The sequence below is a fragment of the Thermobia domestica genome, chromosome 6 (assembly GCF_964235325.1).
Source record: "Thermobia domestica chromosome 6, izTheDome1.hap1.1, whole genome shotgun sequence".
Lineage (NCBI taxonomy): Eukaryota > Metazoa > Arthropoda > Insecta > Zygentoma > Lepismatidae > Thermobia > Thermobia domestica.
The window spans coordinates 134,468,231-134,485,446 of record NC_137459.1 but is presented as its reverse complement, the minus strand read 5'-3'; the positions used below and the strand labels follow the sequence as shown (position 1 = coordinate 134,485,446).

The 17,216-nt window shown below is 35.6% G+C and overlaps 1 protein-coding gene across 2 annotated transcripts in view; it reads right to left on the bottom strand.

Annotated features, from left to right (window-relative positions):
• Positions 1 to 700: 700 nt before the first annotated feature.
• Positions 701 to 17,216, bottom strand: part of Dhc62B (Dynein heavy chain at 62B) — a 321,508-nt gene continuing 304,992 nt past the window's right edge. For both annotated transcript variants that reach the window (XM_081762141.1, XM_081762142.1), the window contains 3 exons: positions 15,943 to 16,251; positions 8,805 to 9,034; positions 701 to 1,580 (listed from right to left, as the gene is read on the bottom strand). In XM_081762141.1, the coding sequence (XP_081618267.1) occupies positions 1,322 to 1,580; positions 8,805 to 9,034; positions 15,943 to 16,251 (798 nt within the window). In that variant the 3' untranslated portion in view covers positions 701 to 1,321. The remainder of the gene's footprint in view (positions 1,581 to 8,804; positions 9,035 to 15,942; positions 16,252 to 17,216) is intronic.

The window sequence follows — 17,216 nt, the reverse complement described above, 5'->3', positions numbered from 1 at the left end:
TCCCATATAAATAACATGGGAAAGATTTTTCAGTTCCCCATAAAACCATCCTACGGTTGGAAATTTTTATTTCTGATGATTCGCTTAGATAACGCTGACGAAAACGTACAAGCATACCGAATTTCAAGTTTTTATTCCAATTCTAAGTACCTAAAACATGAGATGAAAATGAAATGAAGAGTTTTACGTCCCACGGTTATGCCGGTTAAGCTAAAGGAGACGATGATTATGAGAAATGAGTGAAATGGTGAAATGAAGAAAGTGGGAGGAAACGGGAGAACCCCGAGAAAACCCACGCACACGGTGTTTGTCTACCACAAAGTTCACTTGGCGGGAGCAGGGTTTGAACCCGGGACCCCATGCACCAGAGGTGGACGCTCTACCACTGAGCCACCGCGGCCGCTAAAACATGAGATTAAAGTTTAAAAACAAGCATAGTTTCCATAACATGGGGAAATTCTTCATCCCCTCTTAAGACTCCTAAAAATTAAAAATATTCACTTTTGGCAATTTTCTTGTCGGTTAGTTCCGGAAAGCTACAATCATGCCAAATTTAATCATTATAGCCCTACAGGAAGTGCTCAATAATTTATGTCAGCTCATGTTGTTTTATATACAGTTAGGATATTCTGGATTTCTATCACTATGCTAGAGAGGCTAGGATATTTTTAATGACATATATAATTAACAAATACTTGTTTTATATTAATGTTTTATTTTTCAACATTAGATATTTTATACTTGCACTTTTGAACTCCAATATGGTATTAAAATCACATATACATAACAAAACCCAGTTATAAAAAACTATTTGAAGTCTTTAATATGTATTTATAATAGAAATTAAGAATTTGTGTAGCAATAAATGGAAATTGTCTGTAAGATAGTTAGTGAACTATCACAGATGCTACTAATTTTGTTATTGTCCAAAGAAAAGACGGAAACCACGATCAAATTTTAACACTTCCACATGGATTTTTTAAAGTAGCATCTTCATATTGATTTAGTACTACATGAGGTAGAGATATTTCTAATTTTTTGAAGCTAGAATATGGCAAAGACATTTGGTAATAGGCACAAATAAAATTATCAAAAACTATAACAATAATTTTCTAAATTGTTCTCAATAGCAAGATATTAGGTTCACATTCTTCGTACAAAGGCAATCACCACCAAAAGTCTATAATTATAGTTTCAGTACTATTTTCTTTGTATTGAAATAAAGTCATATGTGAAATTATATCAACAATACACTGCTCTAAAATAGACCATCACCACTGTCTGAATATAGAGTGAAATTTTCAAATATTGCTGAATCTCATCAGTCATCTAACTGACACAAAAGAGCTACGCCTCGTTTTATCCAATGAGCAGCTGGTTTCTTTGTCTCTAGGAGCATTGACAGTACGAAATTAGTTGAATGACCAGTCGTTGACAAAACTCCTCGTCGCTCTGATGTCTTGTATAGAGGACATAAATATCGTTTAGCAGCCACGACGTCAGTGGCCAGTTTTGGTATCAGCCATATCACTGGTACTGAATAATACAACACCTTGGGAAACTGTTCGTTCATGCAATTCCTGAAAATATACCACAATTAATTATTAGAGTCAGGCTCAACTACAAATGGATGAATGAAGAATTGTGCTATCTGTAATAATTTCTTTTGGACATAATATTACTTTTAAAATATTAAGGAATAAATTCATTATCTTAATGCATGAGTAATGTATTTCAAATCGATGAAAATATAGTACTTAAGAGCACATATAATATTTAGTATTTAACAAAAGAAAACCTCAAGGGTAATACCAACACATTTAGTAACTGATTTAAGCATATGAAGAACAACCAACTCGCCAGCATAGAAACGGTTAGGCGATGGCCATCACTGTAAATCAATATATTGTATTTTTGAATACACCAGGAATGTGTATAATCATGCTCAGAAACGAATTATTTCTGATAGTGTTTGTCAATAACCTCTGAGTGGGTTAATCAAAGAAAGAAATTCTCACACAATAGCAAATATAGTTTTGTACTTGCAGGCTTAAAGTAAATTACTCTCTTCTTAAACTGAAAATACTGGTATTGAAAATGATTGAGCGACTCAAACGTTCCTGAGGAAATATCAAAGGGAATGAAATGTTGAATGCGTCTACATCAGAAGTTCATATTCTAAAGACAACATACTTAAGTCAGAAACATAGTTTTACTTCTCAAGATTAAAGAAATCAACTTTCTAAGTACTCATCTGACTTTATCTGAACTGGCTTTTGTCTTCAATCAAGAGATCAGGGAGCTTTCCAATATTTATCCTTAACACCTCAGTGTCATCCTACATACGTGGTAGTGACCTCCCATTCTTCATATCCTTCCGATATCATAACGTCGCAATGATTTTTGGACTGCCATGTTTGAAATGGCATCACTATAACAGTGAGAATGTGAGTTAAGAGTACAAAATATGAATACTCTTCCGTAAGTAGGGTCAAGCTGAGATATAAATTACTGTGTCACTGATGGGTTAAATGCCAAAAGTTAACTTTCACTTCATTCTACTTCACTGGAAATACTATCAAACGTGGTAATATTACATATGTGCATAACAATGATCTTAAATATATTAGTAGAAATCGTACCGGTAATAGTTAGTTGTTGTTTCGTAGTTACTAATACAGCTGGAACACCTATTTTTAACCACTCCGTATCTTTCTCATTTCTCAGTAATTTATCTCATAATTCGGATTTTTGAGGTAAGCAAATTCAGTAATACAGGTCTTACGTTCACCAGCACAAACTGATTTCCAATTTTGATGATGTAGCAAATAGCGAGTATCTACATGCAGGAAAGAACTCGTCGCCTATTTCTTCAAATAATTTAGTCAATAGATAGCCACAGGTCCAACGTTCAGTAAGTAATTTGAAATGGTAGATGTAGAAAGTCCGTTAGAAGAAAATTACAATGCTAGCCACAGAAATGTCGGTAAAAGATTAAGGTGAGGTGATTTTGAGTTTAACGTCCCGTTCAGCAGCGAGGCTATATGAGACGTGGACCTACTGATTAACGTGGAATCCGAACCACATGAGCTCCCGGTAAAAGATTAAAGCTTTCTGATTTGTCTAATTATCTGAATTTGCGGGTCAAACTCTAAATTATAGTGCCAAACATTTCTTGAAAAAAATAAAACAGGATTTTAAAATGGCATAAATAAACTAAAAAGATAAATTAATTATTGTTGAGAACAGAGCCCTTCATTCTGCTTTAGCTTGGTTTTGGCAGTGTGAAAATCACAAATACAAAGTTAGCAAGATTTCCGTATACTGTTTCTCAAACAAGATACCAAATCCTCGGATTGTTAGAGCTCATTGAAGTATTTACAATATTTGAGATACAATAGTACAGAATATCCATCCATAGCAGAACTTGTGTGGTCATTATCTTACAAATATTCGAATGTAATAGAAAAACCGGACAAAAGAACAAGTTGTAAATCTTCGCTCAGATGCTATTCCATGTCCTCATGCCAAATATCTTAGACAATTACACTGTCGCATAGTAGGAAAATTAGTAGAGTACATTATTAAAATGGAACTGGACTCAAATTTGTTGAAGAAAAGTGTGGAATAGAGTTAAGATGTGATAAGATAATGAAGCAAACTATGAAAGAGATCATAAGAGAAACTTAATATGAGTAATATAAATTTACAATCATGTTCAGTTTAAGTATAGTAAAGAACAGACTAAGAGTGATAGTAATAACAGAACGAATAACGATATTATTGACAACGGAGGAATGACTAATTATTCAGATAAAAATGAGAATATTGTTGCTAAAATAAAAAGTAAAAATACAGTCAGAGCAGAGCCACTAAGCAAGTAAACTGTGACTGTAATTGTGAGTCATTTTTCGCCAATCTTATAGGAACTAAAACTGATGGGTTGTTGGTTTGGAATTTGACGTCACTTCCAGCACCGAGGTTATATGAGACATGGAGCTACAGCTTAACGTGACGTGAGATCCCGAACCAAACGAGCTCTCACCGGAATACAGCCCAGGTCTTCCACGCCTAGTTCTAAGTCTGAGAGTGTATTTCGATTTTTCCCCACTTCATCACTGTAACATTTATTTTAAAGTTTATTATCAATTTGTCATTGTCTTCCTTAGCCTAAATGACATAACCATGAAATGTTAATTGAAAGTTTTTTTTTTTGAATCACCATGATTGTTCTCAAATAGAATATAAAATTCCAGTAGGATACATACTGTCTTTCCACTTGATAATAACGCTAGTTTATCATTCTGATTAAATACTTCACATGATTTATTTTTTTCAACATACTGAGAGATTTAGTAGCATCACGTGAATAGAACATAACTAATATTTTTCCTTTCCTCCTTTCTTCATGTTTTCACAAATAGACTAGTATTTCATTGACACTGCATATCAGAATTTTGTTTTCAAAAAGTGCACTTTACAGTTAACACTAACACCTAAGGTAATATCACTTTGCTCTCTTGCCCTACAATTTGAAGAAGGTTGTTTGCCATTAAAGGAAAGGTCACTGAGTCTATAATCTCACAACTAAAAAATCCAAACTTGTCGTTTTTTTTTAAATATATAATTATAGTTGTTCATCTGAGAAGTAACTTGTTTCTTTACAAAAATAAAATTAATAGCACCCACAATAATGAAGCAGGACTCAATAAATAAATCAATACGAAATCTTATTCTAATCCTTAACACACACTTTCACATTCATTCATTCAGTGCAAATTTCGTATGCGGTTTAATTGGTGTTAGCAAAGATGCCTAGAACTAGAGGCTCTTTTAAGGAGACGAGAATTGAAACTTGAAAAAAGGGAACGCACATGAATCGAGTGGAAGAGGTCTGTCAACCTGATTCCCATACTACATTGGATGCCAGTAATGCTTTCACATTACAAAATACGCAAGCAACGCATTCAAGATTTCCAAACACTTAAGAGCATTTAAAAGTTCTAGGCTAAAGGAGACGAATTATTAATAAAAGTGAATGATTGTACAACTTACGTGTGTTCTCTCTTCCGGGAATCGAGCCCGGGACCACATGCACCAGAGGCAGACGCACTAGTCATTAGACTACCAGGGAGGGTTGTATATCTTAACAATTCACAACGAGTATTGGTTAAAAAAAAATAGCACTATAAACTGTCACTTTAACGAAAGAATATAAATTTGCTCTGATCATTTGTATTTTAAATAACATTTACGGGACACTTTGTTCATTTTTGCTTAAAAACGAGACATTTACGCATCCGGTTTGAGAATCAGATAACATGAATCAATAGCTAAAAGGGACATCTGGTCATGTATCGTCATGCGGAGCAGGGAGACAGAGAGTGGAGTAGGTCAAAACCTAGGAGTGGAAGACCATCGGCACCATCAGCTCAATCTTTTGCTGAAGAAGTACGGAGCATCCTTTGCGCCATCAATCTTTCTTCAAAGGTAAAGTAGGTGAGTTTGCATGTTCACTCTAGATAGCATGGCTACGACTTATTGCAGCTGGATTCCATCACTCACGTCAAATCATGAGATGTCCTTGTCTAGTCCAGATATACTATGAAAATCTAATTATTATTATTATTTTTTTTTTTTTTACAAAAGCTATCCTAAGACTTATTTTCTAAATTGCAGGAAAAGAATGCATTCCTTCATCCTCCATTGATTCTATACCCAAGCGTTGGGACTGACTGAGAAGCCTCAAATATATTCTTTGAAAACAACACCGACAAACTTTGGGAGGTGATTCCTGACACCAAGATAAGACAAAAAGTATAGACCAACTTGGGTGCACAAATGCTTCCTTTCGGTGTTATAGACTGCCGAAAACATGGAAAAATTAACTTTCAAGGTCCATAGCTCCAAAACTATGGGACCTACCGCAGTCGGGTCAAGACTTCACTTATGGACTAGTATATGCCCTATCCAAATATCCAAGTTTCAATCCTGTGGTACTTCCGCAATAATTTGTATCGAGGTAATTGGAGATTACTCCAAATTATATCCCCGTAGTCAAACTCCCTCTATAAAAGTTACTTCGTGAGTACCTTATGATTCTGAAATATGTATTTTTGGATAGAGCACATATTAGTTTCTAAGTGAAGTCTTGACCCGACTACGGCAGACTCCATAGTTTTGGAGCTATGGGCCTTTAAATTTCATTTTTTCATGTTTTCGGCAGCCTATAATTCCGAAAGGAAGCATTTCTGCACCCAGGTTGGTCTATACTTTTTGTCTTATCTTGGTGTCAGGAATCACCTCCCAAACGTTGTCGGTGTTGTTTTGAAACACCCTGTATATTGATGAAAAGTATCGTGGAACACATCTATCTTTTTCATTGGGGATTCATCTTTAAATTTTTGGTAAACTTTAACCCCATGCAGTGGAGTAATTGAGAAGTCTAAAAAAAGCATACGCCATATTGAATCAAAATTGAATCATTTTTGCGAAAGTTGCCGAAGAAATTTATTTTCGTAATATTATATTATTTCAGCAATGAAACTTCGAAATTTGGGGAAGGTTATCCTCTTTTACCACTTATCATTGATAGGTTTAAACTGCAACTATTTGGGATGATTCGGATATTCTAAAGAAAGTAGTGTCAAAGTTCACACAATTATACATTATTTCGCAGTCGCTTCACAGTAGGCACTACATTTTATCAAACTCAAATAATTCTTACGTAGTTCGTACCAGAAAAGGGTTTTGTACATGTGAAAACTTGCAAGATTGGATGGATTTTACTCCCTTATTCTTGATGGACTGTTGCAGCATCAAACAATAAGATTACTTTAAAAGATTGGAAGAAGGCATATACAAATTTCGTTAAAATCGAATAAGTTTTACGAGAGTTACGGTGAAACAGAAAGACGGATTGCCAGAAACACAAATGCTGGTTGAGTTACGTTACGTTCGTTTCAATTTCGTACAGATTCAGTTTCAGATGTAGGCTTATTTCTATATTTTACTAATGCAAGAAAATTTAGAATATCTAAATCTTACTTTTGATCTAGAATCATACTTGTGGCCTTATATTATTATCTTAGCAAAAAACAAAACAAAACAAAAATAAAATAAAAAATAAAACGTAAGAAAAAAGCTAACAGGATGATATCATATGTAAAACTGTAATACTGCATTTTATATCTACTCCATCAACGAAAAGAAAGAAAAAAAAAAGTGTACTTAATGAATATTCGAACATGAACCAGCTGATTGGTAGGTAAAAATGATACTTACTACGCCAAGTATTCATGTGCTGTATTTCTGCGAGCAACTCTAAACATTTGAAGTGATTTTTACATTCCTATTGTTTACAACAGTTTTTCGATTTTCCTGCTTGTTACATTATTTGTGTTATATATTCCATAAACTGCATTTGCGAACGTAATATATTTTTTAATCAAGAGTCACTGCTTTAAAAGTTTTATAATGTCAATTAAATGATTAAGTAAACTTACTTTCTCAAACCTCCCATTGCTATAAAGGGGAAAAGATACTATCCGCGAAAAACATGCATTTTTTTTTATTGTGGCAGATAATTCATATTAATGGACTTTTATTCTTCAAGTGTATAATATTATAATTCTTTTAAATAAACAGAAAGGTTCCTCTTAAATGTATATATTTTGGAGATAAATGTTGGTTACACGTTAAAGGTCTCAACGTGTTTGAAAAGTGATTTAGTAACACTGTACTCATCATTTAATATGGATGAGATTTAATTCATTCAATGCGATGTGATGTGATTTTGAGTAAGCGTCTCCTTCAGCAGCGAGGCTATATGAAAGATCGACCTACAGCTTAACGTGGAATTCAAACCACATGAGCTTCCGCCGGAAATGGAACCACGGTCTCTCACGCCAAAGGAGCGTACCTTAAGTTCAAACTTGTTGAGAGAATTTTAAAGAAGTCTTAATTCTGCGTTAAAAGAGCAGATGCGTATTTCATTCCAAACGTCCCGACTAAAGCAAAGGTACATAAAGTTTTCTTTAGCAAAATCGCACCCCCATTACTAACATTACGTTTACCTACTTCTAAACACTTTTTCCACAATCATCGTTAACTAGTTTTGCCATTAGTTGTTGCACATCGAGACTGCCCACACTATCAGTATATGCTTGTAACACATAAATAATTCAATATCTTTACCGTATTGAAATATCATCGTGTTGAAAACACACTTTTACTCTTCTTAACTATTAAATGTTTAGATGTACCTTATCCAAAACAAGCGTTTATACGACTTCGTAAAAACACAATTGATAATCTGGAGAGATAGATGATCTTTAAAGTACTCGGACAACTCGGCAATTCGCGCAAAGCTTAATTATGTAGCGGAATAACGAGAATTTTAAAGTTTGTTAGATGAGTTCTATGTTAGACATTATTCATATCCGCATCGAAACTAATATGAGACGTGGACATACGGCTTAACGTGAGATCCAAACTACACAGGAAATCGAACCCAGGTCTCCCGCTCTGAAAGCGTGTATGATAACGAGAAACTATTTACCGTGTATGATAAGAGCCTTTCGTACGTAAGAATAAGTTCTAGTGATGTTCTTTATAACTGAGAGTAAGTATGCCTTCAAAGTAACTTTATTTAATAGACAGGCAAGTCTAATATAATAGAGAGGATCAAGAAGGTTCATCAAACTTTACGGTCTAGAATGTACTCCTCGTTCCTGTCGGTCTGTACTAAAAAAACACGCAAAGATGATATTAGACCTAAAAATGTTACGGGAAAGATTACGTACAAGTCCGTATCCCATCTTGCGCCATCAAGGAAGACACCATATACATAGACGCCATCTTCTGGTGGTTCATCAGCGACCTTCATACTAGTGACTTTGAAATCAAAGGCCAGTTTATCAATTGGAAGTGCATACTTTCTGGCAAAATTTTGCATGGCTCCTGTTAGAAAAGCTTGAGTAAAGTAGAATCCTGATAGCCAGAATGAAGAGGGTTTTCCTTCATCATGCCAAGTCTGCAAGAAAAAATAGAGATATGAAACAAGAAAAACATGCTACAATGTAAGAAAATGAAGTAGATACAAAATATCCTTCAATAATGAAAATGATACAGCATGGTGAATATCCATATAATTATTCGCCGTACACTTGCATCATGTATGAGTTATTCCAGCAGACGTCAGTGGCGTTACCTGTCCTATATATATATATATATATATATATATATATATATATATACGAGGGAGGATCAAATGAAAACCTTAAAAGTTTATAATAGATTTCAAATGTTGTGCTATTGGTTTGAAAGTTGGCAATATTGTTTATTTATTACAGTATTCTCTTTTTTCAGTAGGTGGCAGAAGAGTCTAATCAAACAAACGCCAGCACAGGAGCAGTTTCAAGATGACCGCCCCACTGTCCATATGCACTGCATTAGAACAGCGTTCGGTGATCCGGTTTTTGAGTAGTGAAGGTGTGAAACCAATTGAAATTCATCGCAGGATGGCAGCACAGTATGGTGATTCGTGTTTGTCTCTGCACAGTTCTGGCTGTGTTAGGTGTTCGTATGCTGTACGTCAGGTGAAGTAAAATTGAAGCGTGCATTCAAGCAGGCAGGCGGTGCTGATGCAAAATGGGATACCTCTCTGAGTTTCAAAGAGGCCAAATCATGGGTCCACGGTTATTTAGCGCAAATGTATCTAAGGTGATCAGTATTTTAGTTGTGTCGCAAGGAACGGTGACCAAGATACAGAGTCATACACATTGTGGTTTTGAGTTCCGTGAACAGAATCGACACGTAGAAATTTATTTCGGTTCTGATGTTACAACCGCACCAAATTAAGACTTGTATTTAGGTTCTGGTAACAGAATCCAAACAACTGTGGTTTAAGTTCCGGGAACAGAATCGATATGTCGAAATCTAGAAAGAGAACCGAATTGAAATATTTAATTTCTGGTGACGGAACCTAGTCATAAGCCTTTGCAATGTGACACTCGTTGTCTCTTCTGTTCAACATACAATGTATGGTACAAAAACAAGAGGCTCACGTCAGATGATTGTAGTCAGCAAAAATGTTCACACACTCCACACTTTTGCTATCTCTTCAAATGCTTCGACGTCCTCTCGTCGTCCTTCAAAGGTGTTTGTGGCACTCACAAAATGATAAAGTGAAATCTTTCAGGTTAATGTTCCACGATATGCCCTTTAAGCTAAGAGAGATGGATGACTAAGGTAAATGAATGATGACGGAAGAATTGGTGGAATGAGAATGAGGGAGGAAATGGGAGTACCCCGAGAAAACCCACGGACACTATGTTGTCCACTATAAGTTACTTGACCGGTGATCGAATCAGCGACCCTACGCACCATTATGTAAGAGCTTTACCCCTAAGCCCTCGTGCCTTCCTGTGCCACTCAAACATGCTTGTTCTAGACAACGGTTCATATACGTAAGTATTTTGTAGCAAGCAATGGGTTTCATTGGTTGATTTTCCTAGTTTTGCATACTTCTTGAATGGAAGAGTAATTCCATGCTGAAGACATGACCGAGTTACTGCTTAGTGTGTAGTACTATTAAACTCCACTTCTCGACTGCCAGCCGGAGTGTGTTGAAACTTGCTCCAGTCACTCAATAAACATTATGCTAGAGCGGATTTTGTCATTCCTGTTGTGTGGCGCTTCCTCTGGTTGCAAACATTTTCAGTCCGGAAACTGTATTGCAACACTATATATATGTAGTTACTAGTTGTTATATACCAAGACATAATTTAATCGCTTTTAGAAATTACACAATCACTGCTTAGATATTCACCTACTGTACATAACGTGTTATTTAATAGTAGTTTGAGCACAAAGTTGATAAAATAAATTTTTATCTTTTATATATCCAGGTAATTTATTATACCAATTTAGACCTATATACATATGTGATTTTTCATATAGAGATATTCGGTGATACATAATAGATACATTATCTTTTTCACTCGTACGATAGTTATCAGTACCGACGTCTCTTTTATTATCATCAAGTAGTTCCATGTAATTTTAAGTTCAAATATAAACGATAGAAAAAAAGACAGTATTCAGTGATGCAAATATTTCTTACAGACGGTGAGTTTCGGTGAATTTGTAACGATTCTTATTTTACATTTTTGTTGTTTTACATATATTCTGAACTTCTGCAGAAGATTCCCAGAGGACAAATCTATATTTAATATGAGAATATAATATGGCACAATATAGGGACATAACAAATTGTACGTTAAGTATCGGGTGAATAGTTCGTATTATGCATGTACATTAGGCTAATTTTTTGCTTAGTTTGTCAACCTGTTGTTGGTATAAACATGTATTAAATATATACAAACCTAAAACTTTTACTTTGATAGTAAAGTTATACGGTACAATCAGTAAGTTCCTGGACTACCTCGAAATAATATATTTAACGATGTCAAATAAAATTACTACCACATTAGTTTTCTACATACATCCCTTCCCGCGCCACACACTTGCGGAACTGATCGTAGGGGTTCTGGAACTCAAGGAAAATCGTTCACTGGAATGCTGCTCAGCCCTGCTGTCACATTCACTTGAATCGATTCAACATTCTCAAAACGCTTTCCCTTGAGGGTAGATTTGGATTTAGGAAAGATGTCCATTGGGGCCAAATCAGGCGAGTATGGGAGTGTTCAAGGACTGTAATCCTTCTTTTGACCAAAAACTGACCATTCGACTAAAACACTCATGTTTATGTGCGTTCTGCATCATTTCTGCACTTTCAGTTGTGGTTTCACTGCATTTAACACAAACCTTGATTGCAACATGTTGCTCCATCCCTCAACACCAGCAACGAATAAAGAATATGGTTGCCGTGTTGAACAGCACTCAAGAGGTCGACTTTCCTCGGGCGTCCCAGAGCCTCTACGACCGATCCCGCAAATGTGGCGCGGAAAGGGTTGTATGTACAAAACTAGTATCGTAATAAATTTTTATGACATCGTTAAGTATTTTATTTTGAGGTAATTTCGGAACTTATTGAATGTATTGAGTACACACTTCATGATTCCTAGTTATCTGAAGCAGTTGATGTGTAGTTCCGTGAAGTGAAATAAGTGACAGTAGGTGAACTTGGTTATCTGGATTATCTTATTTCCCGAAAACCACTGTGTAAGTTAGGATATATTGCAAGATCAGCAGCTTATGCCAAACTGTCTCTGCTTTTTTTTTTTTTTTTAAAGATAAGCTAGTGTCGTATCAATAGCAAAGCGGACAGTTGAGTATATTCTCTTTTTTATATATTTGACAATAAATCATTTAGATATAGTGTTCCCATTGCTTTGATAATCATCCATATTTTATATATGAAGAGTTCGGAAAGAAACCATGGTAAGCAACAAATGTGCTATTTTTGAATTTGACAGTTTGCTGTCCTGCCAGAAAAAATATGTCACATGGAATACAATTTTATTGGAATAGTAAACGTCACCATGAATTATATTTGCTATTTAAATTGAGATTTTTTTCTTTTTTAACACACACAACTTTCAGTATCTTGAAACTTGCAATTGACATTTACCTTTTATATATCTATATCTATATCTATATCTATCTATCTATCTATCTATCTATCTATCTATATATATATATATATATATATATATATATATATATATATATATATATATATATATATATATATATATATATATATATATATATATATGTGTGTGTGTGTGTGTGTGTAGAGAGAGAGAGAAAAGAGTTTCTTTATGTTCTTGGTAATATTTTGTACATTTCTAAAACATTCTCTGATCTTTTTAAATGGCATGTCCTTTTTAAGCATTGAAATGAAATTAAAAAAAGAAAAAGTTTAGGCATATCAATAAAAGTAATAACGTTAAGAAAGGCGATTGAAGCGTGGTGTTAGAGCTACATTACCCCCAGTAAGATCACAAGCCTAGAAAATGTGAAGACTGAACTCATTATTGCCCGTGGGTCACGTTGGATTGTTCCAAATGAGGGGCACTCTTTACATTCTAATACTTTGTAGATTTCTCTTCTGTTGCGTAATTTTCGAAATTTCAGAGAGAAATCCTTCTTATTTTCATATTCCTTTAGTCAGCACCGCCACCATTTATTTTTAGCTTTCTTAATCCATTTGTCTAAATTTCTTCCATTAAAGGTAAAGAACTCAAAGATATCATATACTCTCGCATAATGTCCAAGCTCACGTAATGTCCGCATCCGAACTTTAGAAAAAAAAATAGTGATTCGCATAATGTCCGCACCCTAGAAATTATAACTGCTGTAAAATATAAGTATATACATCCTGTTTCAAAAAGAATATACGTATTTCGAATGCATATATTTATTAAACTTTAAGACATACGAATATGAAATTTTACACACATATTTACGAACCTCGCAAGTTCAAATTACAGTTCAAAGTTCATATTACAGATGTTCAATATGTCTTTCATCAGCGACACGAACAATATCACATCGATACTCAAATTCCTCCCATACTCAGGCAAGCATGTCCTGCGTCACTGATTTTATGGCAGTACGGATCCGATTCTTCAACTCTTCCAGGTTCTGTGGGACTGGTGGTACATGAACGTTGTCTTTAACGAAACCCCACAGGAAGAATTCACAGGGTGTCAAATCCGGTGACCGTGGAGGCCAGCTGAGACATGCTAAGTCGCAAGCTCCTTGACGACCAATCCAACTGTTCGGTAGAGTTTCATTCAGATACTCACACACTTGGCGACTCCAGTGAAGGGGTGCCCCGTCTTGTTGAAAAATGAAGTTGTCTTCGTGCAGCCTCGGAAACAACCAGTTTTGTAGCATAGCGAGATACTGCTGACAGTTAACCGTGTTTCCATTAAAGAAGAATGGGCCGTAAACAGATGATCGAGATATCGCACAAAACACATTGACTTTGGGCGAATCTCGTACATGTTCAATGACTGCATGTGGGTTCTGTAGGCCTCAAATTCGAACATTTTGTTTGTTTACCTGACCACAAACACGGAAAGAAACTTCATCACTGAACACGATGCGTTGTATAAAAGTGTTATCATTGTCAATAGCATCCAGAATCTCGTTACAAAATGCCACACGTTTGCGTTTGTCATCAGGACGCAGAGCTTGTAACAGCTGTAACTTGTACGGCTTCATAACCAACCAACGTCTCAAAACACGCCAAATTGTTGCTGTCGGCATTTGTAACTCCCGACTGGCACGACGAGTTGATTTTGAAGGACTACGTTGGAAAGCAGTTTGAATTCGTGCAACATTTTCTTCAGGAACACGAGGGCGGCCAGGACTCTTTCCTTTACATACATATCCTGTACCTACAAACTGTCGATACCATCTGCGAATGTTCCACCCACTCGGAGGATGAATTTGGTACCTCAACCTGAAACGTCTTTGCATTATAATCACGGAATTGCACATCGCAAACTCGAGAACACAAAATGATTTCTGCTGCGGAGTAGCCATTTTAAACATATGACGGTTACCAAGCAAAACAGAAGACAACTGACATCTAGCGGCTATTAATATAAACTAGACTATGTATTCGTTTCTTCAATAGCCCTGCCGAGGCGCAGCGATCGATAGTTTTGACAAAATAATTCTTCGTAATACGTATATTCTTTTTGAAACAGGGTATTGAGGAATTATCAGATATAACTTCCCTGTTATATTGCTCTCTTCGTGGTTTTAGCGTTGCCTTCAATTAGTTTGTACGCTAACTTGAAGATGGTGCCATGGTGCAAATTAGCACCATCTTCAGGGCAGCGTACAAACTATTTGAAGAGAAACGCTAAAAACGGATAAAACCATGAAGAGACCTGTACAGTAAGGAAGTTATATCTGATAGTTCCTTAATTTATGATATAAGTGAAGGGTATTTATACTTTTATTCTTGTTTTATAACATCACGTTTAATGCGCCATATACAAATTTTAAAAATTGTTTATTGATTTTAAACAAACACAAAGTTAGTTGTGCTAATACTAATTTATTTTTCATTCAATTAATTATCGGTATTGCATAGGAGGTTCGAAGTGTAATTTATATCGTAAATTAATAAGGCCGCACTCATATTTTGGCGTTTGAATTTTCTTTTCTTTTCTTTTCTTTTTTTTTTTTTTTTTAAGTGCAGATATTATGCAGACGTATACGGTAGTTGACCTCTTCCTGAATTTTCCTCTACACGTATTATATTGGCTTTTAAAGCAGAAATTAGATACCTTCTTTCAGCTACGTGATGAAGGGACATAAAGGAACAACAGTGCATTTATGAACTGCTATTTTTTAATACTGCTGAAATCTTAAAGTAACTTTTCAGGTCTTTGGAAGAAGAGAGATCTCTGTTCTTGAGGTATTATATTAATTACTAATTGAAAGACTCAAAAACTTTATCTAGTTGACTGATCGATAAGGACTAGACAAGATAATATAATACTATTCAGCTGATAATATATTTTTTTAAACAATATAGTCAGTCTTACTTTTATCCTTTATGGAAAAACAGAGTTCTCAATATTTCAACTTAAAATCACCATAAGCAAAGGATGAAGAATATGCAGATTGCAAGGAGAGAAGTGTTAACTGATATTTTAAAATATTATTGTCAAAAATGATGAAATCATGCTGAGTTTAAACTTCTATGATCGGTAAAGATTATTCATCATGGAGGTATTCTTCATCAAACATAAGGATTCAAATTCACCAATCTTTGGATTCTTCGTAACTAATGGTGACGATATTCAGCCAAAATACTGAAGACATTATTTTTATGCACAGAAGATGTATGAGGGATTGGTTATATTGCTTCGCATGGTTGTATTTTGCTTTTAGATAAGTACCAAAATCATTAGCTACAAAATTTTAATCATTTTTTTTTTCTTTTACCTGTAAAAATCGAATTCTCTCGAGAAGATCAGCCACGTAACTAGCAAGAGGTTTCAAGCTTGGATAAGAGACTTGAGCCCACATTGCAGGAACTTTTCCCACCATTAGAGAATTGGCCACTGTTTCTAATTGTGGAGACAAAGTTATTAGTCCCTTTATACCTGCTTGTACAGAACGTAAAGTTGAACGTATTCTTGCAATAAGTCTATTGAATCGATCCATTTCTTGCACTAATACCGTATTCATTGATTCTGAATATACTACAGGGTAGTTTTTAAGAGCTTCTTCTATATCGAAGATCTCCGGAAGCTGGAAATATGAAGAAGAAAAAAATCATGAGATGTAAGATAAACACCAACATAACATTAAAAAATGCGTTATTTAGCAAATAGTCCCCATATAATATATATATGATTCTAATATTCTCTTAAATAAAATATTTTGAGAATTTTAATGTAATTCCCTTACAAATACAAGTTTATTTGGAAGTATGTACAAGGTAATCCCTCCTCCCCCCCCCCCCCCCCAAAAAAAAGAAAGTTCTTGACGTTCTTGACGTCCCATTAATCATGCACTCACCGAGAGGAAATGAAACGACGCACGTGTCTGGTAAGCGATCAGAAGTTATTCTGACCATCGACCTTCAGTAATACAGGCACGTTGCGCATATACAACAGTCGTCCAGTGTCAAAGAGAAGTGGAGATATCGAAGCAGCTTGTTCGCGTGTGTTTGTTGTATGATTTTAGAGTGGGCCTGTCAGCTACCGCATCAAGTAGCTGCATATGCCAGGCATTTCGGGAGAATGCCGTGAACGAACGCACTGCCAGGTATTGGTTTCAGAAATTCCGTTCGGGAGTTGTGAGACTTTCGGATGAACCTCGCAGTGGACGATCACATGTGTTGGATGATGAGGCCCTGGAAGTTGCCATCGAGGAGGACAATGATCTAACGTGTGAAGAACTTGCAGAAAGATTCCATGTTTCCGCTGAAACTGACAGACTGCACCTGCATGGGATAGGGAAGTCAAACAAGTTAAGCAAGTGGCAGACATTGTCGGCAGCCAATAAGGAACTACGAGTGACAGCCTATTTGTCCTTGTTCACTCAGCACCTGAGCACACCTATCTTTGGAAAAGCGGGTCCTCTATGACACTCCCAAACGTACCAGACATTAGTTGTCGCCACGTGATCCTGTTCTTCACACTTCAAGACCACTTCTGCACCTACGAAAGGTTACGCCCTCTCTATGGTGGAATTGTTGGCAAGTGGTGTAC